General features: G+C 39.5%; 1 protein-coding gene across 1 annotated transcript in view; it reads right to left on the bottom strand.

Annotated features, from left to right (window-relative positions):
- Positions 1-861: 861 nt before the first annotated feature.
- The window catches only part of PRRG1 (proline rich and Gla domain 1), a 31,747-nt gene continuing 22,998 nt past the window's right edge, over positions 862-9,610 (bottom strand). Inside the window, exon 6 of the mRNA XM_058825618.1 lies at positions 862-4,574. Within this exon, the coding sequence (XP_058681601.1) occupies positions 4,062-4,574 (513 nt within the window). The 3' untranslated portion in view covers positions 862-4,061. The remainder of the gene's footprint in view (positions 4,575-9,610) is intronic.

Here is a 9,610-nt window from a genome sequence, read left to right as displayed (position 1 = left end):
TTTCATGTGAATTGTTTTTACTTAATGACCAATCACAGTCAGGCTGTGTCAGGACTCTGGAGAGAGTCACGGGTTTTTCATTAATATCTTGTTAAGCCTTCTGTAAGTATCCTTTCTATATCCTTTAGTATAGTTTTAGTATAGTATTCTTTAATATAATATAGTAACATAAAATAATAAATTAGCCTTCTAAGAACATGGAGTCAGATTCCTTATTTCCTTCCTGCCACAGGGGACCCTGAAAATACCCCATTGCCTGGAATGGAGACCTTCAGTTTCCAGCAGGGATCATTACACAAGGCTGGGTTTGGTTTTGTTTCCTGTTAATTCATTATTCCTAGAGCTGACATGACATGTTGTAACCACTTTCAAGGGGCTGAAGGGAACTTTGAACTTCAACATTTTTTGCTAGTTTCCTTTCTCTCAGCCTGTGAGTTATTTAGCTATGGCTACAACAAATCACAGAATATTCTGAGTTGGAAGGGACCAAGAAGGATCATCAAGTCCAACTCTTAAGTGAACAGCTCATACAGGGATTGAACCACAACCTTGCTGTTATTAACACCAGACTCTAAGCAAATGAGCTCATCTCAGTGTTAAATGCTTTTTTTTTTTTAAATAGGAAATAATACAAATTCGCAACTCTGATAAAAACTGACTGTGAATTTTAAAAAACAGAATTGCCTACCCACATACAAAATTATAACTGTATTTTATATCATAAAAAAAATTAATTCATGAAACTGATTAAGTCCATAGAACAATAGAAATTAAAAGACCACTTAAACATACAAAGTTAATACTCACTGTAGTTGTGTAAAATTGATATTTTGAAACATTAGAGGCATCTTAAAAATTTTTATTTAGCATATTGAAAAACAAATGTTACAAAAAATTTTCTATAAACATAGGCAAAAATGCTTAAATAGGATAATTTAATGTAAACCAAACCCCTTTAAAATATACAATACTGTAATCAGAGGTTATTTACATCCAGTGAAGAGAGAACACCCTTCACTTATGTTAATATCATCTAAGCAAATCATTAATTTCCATAATTTCTTAAAACAGTGCCACCTTTAAGTTAGTTTAGTAGCTAAATCATTTCAGTCCCAATACAAGGTGAAATTCAATGTTACATTCAGAAGTGGGAAAGGCAATATCCTCACTATTCATGTCATCAGTCAAGACAGCACTGCATTCAGAGCTGCAAAACCTTAGAGAGGTACAACTATAAATTTATATTTATTGCATGACAATGCAATTACAGGATAGGTAAAACAAAAAGAAAAAAAAGCTGTAAAAAACCCCAGTACAAATAAAATTTTATTTTTCAATCAGGTTAGAAAAGCCAACCACAAAACTAAGCTATTTTCCCACATTTCACAAAACAGAACAAACAATTTGTGGGTTGATGCTATTCCAACATAGAGAGAACTGTTCATGTTTTAGAGGAAATGCATTTGCACAACTGCCCCACACAGGTTTTGTTTAAATATAAAATTTATTCACCAAGACATAAAATTATAGCCCACAATGGCTTTCATACTCATGTACTCATGGAAAAGGCATTGTCCAATTAATTCAACTCATAGATCACTAAGTTTTTGGTTGTGACATTTTTTTGCAATGGCAAACATCAATTTTGGATTGCACATAAAAGAATCTACAGGACACAGAAACAGGATAAAGTAACATACTCAACTTAGGAGCCACAAACCAACCCTTCAAGAGTGGCAGTGGAATACCGAGTAAACAGAGAGAAGGGAAGATCCAACTCATCTCTAAGCTACTAAAGCAGACTGCCCATGTTCAGGGATGAGCACAGCTGCTGAACAACCTAATGCAACATGGGTGATGTCCATGCATTTCCTCCAGGGAAGTCCTATATCCTGGCAGGGAAGCTACTGCTAAAACTCCCATCTGTGCTGGCAGGCACAGGAGGTGCCAATGTGGCACAGACACTGAAGTACCAGCTCTTCCTGAGGTGGTTCCTGCATGCTGGGTGAGGCACTTTGTTCTGCTGAGTCTGCCTAAAGCAGTTCATTTATTAACTCTTGCTCGGTTTGAAAGGAGCTTTAACTTCCACAAGTGGCAATTCAGGATTCACAAGAGCTAAAACCACTTCAAAAGAAAAGGTCTGACAGTCCACAAACAAAACCCAGGCAATTTTTACTACAAGTGTCCAAAATATACTGTATTATCTACTCATCTTAATATATGTATTATATATAATGAATATAAACACAAATTATAGTTTTGACAATGGAGTCAGGAGTTTGGCCAGGAGTTCATCTCTAATAAAACTTGCCTTAGCAGGTGTAGATCCCCAGCAGGAACAAAGGCAAACTACTCTTTGCCAAAAATGACAACTCCTGACTGCACTTGTCAACAGGTTAGATCATATTCTTATCAAAGTGAACATTTACACACCCATCTATAACCATCTCTTTCCTTCCTGTCTCCTTCACAAAAATCCTTAGGGAATAGTTGGGCCAAGCCCCCATGAGAGGGACATTGAAAGCAATTTCAAACAGATGGCACTGGCATTTCATCTGGGGCATTTGAAACAAGACAGTTTGGGTTCCTCTTGTAAGAAAGCCAACATAACATAATTTAGGGCTCAACACATTTCAGTTGGTGTTAATTCATTAGTAGAACACAGAAGAGTACTAAGATAATGCCATGCTACTTGGTGTGGGAAGAAAGAAAACTGAAACTCAATACTGAGAAATTAAACTGAGCAATTAACTTTTAAATCAACCTGTAAAAGAAGATCACCACACTAGAATTTGTACCACCTAAACCAAGTGGATGAAATTCTGTACAAGCCTGTATGTAACTTGCATCCATCTCTTCAGCCTCAAAAAGTCACTCCACACTAATGCTTGGGGTTATGCCTGCATGTTCTTAGAATTCCTTGATGGAATGGATAAGCAATACATTTATTTGTTGTTGAAAAAAGATATTTATATTCTCTGCAAAGAATTCACACAGGCACCAGTACAAGGTGTACACAAGGTACATGTCAGTAGGCAAGGGAGTATCAGAACTTGAGGAAAGGGTTTATAGCTGGCAAAACCTTGAGGAAGGTTTTCATATTTGGGGGGAAAAGGAAGTCACAGACAGTGAATTTCTTTCTTTTTTCTCCCTTTAAAAAGGAAAGCAATGCCTTTGGGTGTATGTGCTTACAGATTACATCCTGGTCCCAGTGAAAATCACAGAAGGAAGTCCATGATCAGGATTTTATCCACTCTTGAATACTTCACTATTACTGTTGCATGATCTTTCAAGTTCTGAAGTTAACATATGCACACTTCTCACCTCTAGAATACAACAGTAAAACCAGGTAGGAAAACAGGAAAGGCAGAACACAGACAAAAACTTACACCATTAAATTCACCAATTAGTGTCTTGAATTGTCAGCTTCTAAGCATTTACAGAATTTTGAGCTGTAATAGCAAAAGCTTTAGAACACACCTCTCCTGCTAGGACTCTGGAATTATTGCTCTTACACCAGCATTCTCCACAAGAGATCCTGGTTCGAACACAAAGGCTCCCAGCCTCCCGAGGGCCAGGAGAGGCTGCAGCATGCAACAAAAATCAAGGTGAGAAAAAGGAACAAACCAGACAAGAGGCAATACTGCAAAATCAGTCCCCTCTAGTGTAAATAACTATTAAAATGTTGCTTAAGGATTCCCTACTGCAGGGAATTCTGACAGTCTGCATTAAGAAAGGGGAGGGTGATCTCACAAATTTTGTGGGGAATGTGGACAGTGTTTGGAATAAAACAAGTGACGTCCTTCAAAACAGAGGTACTTTTGAGAAGTATGACAGAGCACCACATCTGTATCTGTACTACACTCTCAATACAGATTCCTTATCTTTTAAGACATTTGATAGGAGGAAAAAAAATCCCAAACCCAAAGATCGAGTGAACCTAAAAAAAGTGAAATTCGTTGTATACAAGTCCGTTAAATTACAGAAATGCATAATAAGCCAAGATAAAGTGCTACAAAATGATTAATGATTTTTAAAAGGTCCATGGCATTCTTCTTGTTTTACTTAGTACTGGTGACAATGGGGGTCAGTGCAATGGCACTGGCTGAACTGGAGTTCACGATGTCTTCGTACTGTGGGGGCGGATCTAAATGCTGCTCCGTTTCAATCCTTCCCACACTGATCTCCCCAGTGGCTTCCTCATAGGAAGGAGGAGGATCACAGTTGGAGAGCCTGGTGGATATTGAGTCTGACCGTGCATCCGAATAGCTGAGCCCCGCTGGGGAGAGCCCGGTGCCCTCGAACGCCTCCTCCTGCGGGGAATGCACAAGGCCCAGCGGCGGCGGGCGGGGCCCTCGGCCGGCGGCGCCCTCGCCCAGCGCTGCGGGCGCTCCCCGGTACACCGACTGCCGCCGCAGCTTCTTCTTGAACAGGCACCTCCAGATGACAAACACCACAATGAGGACAACGAACAGGCCAATGATTAATGGAAATGCGAGGTAAAATGAATACCAGCTATGTCCTGTGTTACTTTCTCCCTGGAGTCCGTTTTTGTAGACTTTCCAGAACTCTTTCTAGAAGGGCAAGACACAACATGTCAGAAACTATAACACAGTTAATAAAAAACAAGCAATGTAAGCAAGTTGTTTTAAAGAATGAGGACAAAAACAAAGGTATTTCAAATATTGATGATTAAAATAAGAGCTGGCATGGATAAGCACACACAAACTTTCAATTTTTCTTCTTATGTGCTTAGTGATACAAAAGGGATTTAGTTTAGTAAAAAACTCCTCACCACTTTTAACATTCTTATATCTGCACTCAATGTTTACAAACATGCAGCAGAGGCAGGACTAAGTGATGATAGAGTCAGAAAAGGAAAAAATCAAATCACAAAACAAACTAAGAAAAACATATCTCAAAAGCCCCTGCCTAATCAGCATGCACATCAGCCATCTGGTGGATCAGAATCTGTCACCACTCAAGGCAAAAGTTTAGGGTTTGTTTGTTTTAAAATGGAAATAATACACTAGTACAATTTGACACAGAAACACCAGCTCACAGTGACAGACCATTCTGGCTAAGCACAACTAAGCTGCACTGTCTTATCATAATTTAGACATGCCCCACCCTCTGGCTCATACAGAAATCACTGTCAGCTTAGTTTGAGTTGATCCAGATCCTCTGTTTACAGTTAAAAATAGCCCATAACTGTGAGACTATCACACAGGTTATTACATTCTAGAAACCTTGACAACAGAGCTACAGATAAATGAAACATAAAGTGAAAATATGAACAAGCAAAAACAAAGATGAAGGGGGACACCAATACTTGAAAGTCCTCTTTGCTATGTTAATATAAGCAAATGGGAGCACAGATATTGTGTTACCATCCAATTCCTTCTGCAGTGAATACTGTGAAGAAACAGCACAAAAGAAAAGCATACCCTGCCTCAAAAGAGTAGCCATCCTCAGCTGTAATGTCTCTCCTACTATGAAACACTTCCACTGAGTTTTATAATCATAATTTAGAACATTTTAGTATACTTTAGTATAATTAAAAACCCAAACCCCAAAAACCTATAATTAATGACACCCCCCCAGTCAATGCCAGAATCTCTGAACTCTGGTTTTCTTTAAAAATGCAGACTTGACCCTCTCACCCTCCTGCCAGCATCACATTAATTTTAAATGACAGCACACATTTCATGCAACTATTTATAAAATAGTCACCAGGTAGAACTGAAATTGTAATTGCTCAGTTGCTAACAAATGATGTATTTAGGCTGCAGACTGACTTTGTGCACAGACAAATCAGATTCATCGTTTTATTTAGCTCAGGCCTGATGGCACATGATGAGCATTAAACAGAAAATGCCACCCCAGAGGCAGCACAATCCCTCTGGCATGGAGGTCAAACTTTCCCTGTGCAAAGGCAGCACCAGGACACATGGACAAAACAAACACTATCAACACTTCTGGGTCAGGATTTACTCAGGTTTACATTAATGCCATGGACATGAAACAATTGACTCTCCTGTAAATTTTCCTTTCCAAAGATAAATTCAGATGTTCTTATGTCTACGTGCAAATTCAAAAACTGAAACACTTTCAACTCCTACACCAATCCAGGATCAGGCATTTTCCCTAAATTTTAAGGCTTGACACCACAAGCAGATTGTCCCAATGCCCCTCTTTGATGTGAACTCAGGTCCAAATCATCCAAGCTGTGTCAGGTGGCACTGGCTTCAAACAAAGCAAGACAGACTGGAAAGATGGACTCTAAATTCTTCTCTACAAGGACCCTCCTTGACATTTGTTCCACAGTGTACCCCAAACCAACAGTTCTGAGTTTAGAAAAATGTATTTTGGGGGGAACTAACACTGAAAAATGCCATCAGCTGCACAACTGAAAGCTTTTGGGATCTCAGCATGGTAAAACCTGGCAGAACCAAACACCTCACCCTCTCTCCACCAGACCACCAGGCAATTAAGAATACCTATTACTTTTGCATCTGGTGAGAATACAGATAACTAGATTACTTAGTGTAATAAAGTAATAAAATAAAATATATTGTTAACTAAAAAAAACCCAGAAAATTATTAATTAGGATTATGAAATCCTGCTGTATGTACTGGGACCAAACTTCCCACATCACTGTTCTGTGGCCTCAATGGCAGCAAAGAAATAAAATTGTAAAATGTTTGTTTTTAAGACCAAAGATTTACTGGAAGTCATTACATATACAGTGCAAGGATATGTCATTTTAAAGACTCTTTGGAGGAGAAAGGTAATTTTGATGAAAAAGAAGAAATTACATGTCTCCCCTAACAATCTATTATGTGTTGCAGACTGCAGAGGAAATGCACCTTTTCCACTAGAAGGGTACTAAATAGTGACTGGAGTGGCTGGTCTTGGAATATTGTTTCCACATTACTTCTAGGTCAGATCTATCTGCTGTAGAAAATGTCTTTGTATCTTCAGAAAGCTGAAGCAGCATCTCTCCTTGGCACTGCTACTCAGCAAAGCAGCAGAAAATCTGTTCTGTCCCCCCAGAGTGGCAGGCACTTAGAGCAGAACAGGGTGTGATGCTTTGGGGATGTTTGACTTGGTGATGTGACCAGACAAAAGCATACAGAGCTAAAAGGGTGTAAACTGCCTTAAGGATTAAAGTAGCTTAATGTCCTTTTTCATTTACATCCAGGGCAAAGAAAACTCAAGACAGTTGAGACACTCCCCACTCCCTGGTCAGAAATTACTTTAGGTCTAACACTGATACATAGACAGAGGAATACAGTTCTGCACACAGGTGAAAAACACCAAAAAAAGAAACACTCGAGTCATTAAAAAATAAATTTAAATGTTCTTCATGGGAAAAGAAAACAACAACAACAACAACAACCAAACAAACAAAAAAAAACCCCAAAAACCAAACAAAAAAACCCCCTCAAAACAACCAAAAAACTCCACAAAACCCCACAAGGAATAACCTTGTTAGCATACTAGATCCTGGGTTCCCAGCTTGCATTTTTGCCAGTCAGCTCTCCAAGAGAAGCACAAAGACTTTCAGCCCCAGACTGCCACAACTGACAGAACTGCAGGAAATGCATCCCTCAGGTCTGAGCTGCACAGGTGCCAAGCTCTCCCTCTGCTCTGCCACCCACAGCTACACTGCAGAGTGAAGGGGTGGTGCAGGAGGAGGACAAGACTTCTGGTCACAGTCAAATCCTGCCTAACAAAGCCACAGACAACCTCAACAGTGTGAATGTTTGTACAAACTGCTGTCTGTAAAAGAACTACTGCTTCAAAAAGACCAAGAGGGGAAGACTCAAAATTTACAAAGTATCTGTAAAATTCATACAGAAAGTTAAAGAGTAATTTATAAGCTGGAAAACTCCCAGCACAAACGTCCCTCCCACAACTGTGGGTCTCTTTAACTAACAACAGAAAGGACTTTCTGCTTGACAAAATTACTAACTTGTGATTAATGAAAAGGGCACTTCAGTAATCATTTATCCCTGAGTGCTGTACAACTGGGAATGCCAGGTGTAAAAGCCTTATAAGGCTGAAAAACTTAAGCAGGCCACAGAATCAGATAACTGCAATGGAAAATACTTGGAAAACATCTAACATATATTCCTGCCAAAAACTATTTTTCTGAATGTACCTTAGTGCTTTGGCAAATCCAGTTTGAAATAATGAAAAGGAATTCTCAAAGGCATCCCAAAGGCAGTAACAGCAAATTTTTCCAGAATTCTGTTTCCCTTTCATTTGTAATACTTCCAAGAACAGAGTCAGTATCAGCTGGATCTGAATGCTGAATCAAATTAGGGATCCACAAGGAAGTCAAGACTCACTCTCTTTAGAATTTCAGGAGAGGCCTTTACTGCAGCTGGCAGCATCGTCATCCTCAAATGATTCTTTGTCAACTGCCTGACTTGTTTTTAAGGTGGACTGATAACAAGTTAGAAGACTGCTTGGTATTCCCCAGGCAGAAGGAGAGAGCAGAGCAGGGAGGGGAAGTGAGGGCACCTGCCACACTCTTCCCTTCTGGTCTGCCCCCACTTCCAAGTAGCAGGAAAAGATTCACATCTTCTCACATGAGAGTTTATCCAGCATCCATAATTACACACAGAGCAACACTGAAAGTCTTACCTGATCATTTAATTTTAGGTCTGGTGTTGACAAGTTTTAAGCTGCTTACTAAGATTTTTAGCAGTAGTTGGTTTGTTTTGCTTGAATAAAGCAACAAAGAGAACTTGGCAATTTTCTGCAATATTTAAAATTCACTGGAAATTTGCAATAGGAACGAAAATCTGTGACTTCCAGCTTTTAAAATCTTCATGCAGTTTAATTTTTATAAATGAGTTAATGGAAATTAAATTAATACCGGTGCTACAATCCCACTCAGCTACGTAGCACAGTAACCTCTGAATAAATTTTTTAGCCTCCCAACAACCTCTGACACCTGACCAGTGACCACATGCAGCACTGCCTGCAGGCTACAAGCACCACAATAAACAGCTTTACAAGGTCACACCTAGGGCTCACCTTATCTGTTAACTTCTGACAGTAATCGTTAGAGACTGCTGAAAGAGTTCAAACACAGGCAGGCTGCTGTGCTGCTGCTGGGAGATACTCTCCCACATTTCACATATTTGTACCTTAAGAACTTCCATTAGGCAAAGTTGATTCCTTTTAATTAATGGTTCCAGACCGATTTAACTTCCCTTCATTTACATCACTGTTCTCTGAACCTGTACAAGCTTTTAGGATCTGAGACATCCTGTGGCAAGGCAGTCCACAGCTCCATTAGCCGTGCTGAGGAGAGACTTCTATTTGCTTTGAACCTTCCCAGTTTCCTTTGAGGCCCTCTCAGCTCTGCTGTCAGAAGGATGGCAAGTGACTGACCTCAGCTCAGCCTTCATCTCACAGACATCATCACATATCCCCTGATTCAATTATTTTATCGTCTATTGTTGTTATACAAGTCTTTCCATATCTTTGATCAATTGTCACCTTCTCTGGTCCTTCCTCAGGTACTAATTTACTTTTAAAGAGATAGGGAGATAAGAGTCGTACACACTCAAGATGTGGGTAAGCTCTTTA

Source organism: Ammospiza caudacuta, chromosome 2 (assembly GCF_027887145.1).
Source record: "Ammospiza caudacuta isolate bAmmCau1 chromosome 2, bAmmCau1.pri, whole genome shotgun sequence".
Classification (NCBI taxonomy): Eukaryota; Metazoa; Chordata; class Aves; order Passeriformes; family Passerellidae; genus Ammospiza; species Ammospiza caudacuta.
This window is presented reverse-complemented; position numbering and strand designations above follow the sequence as displayed.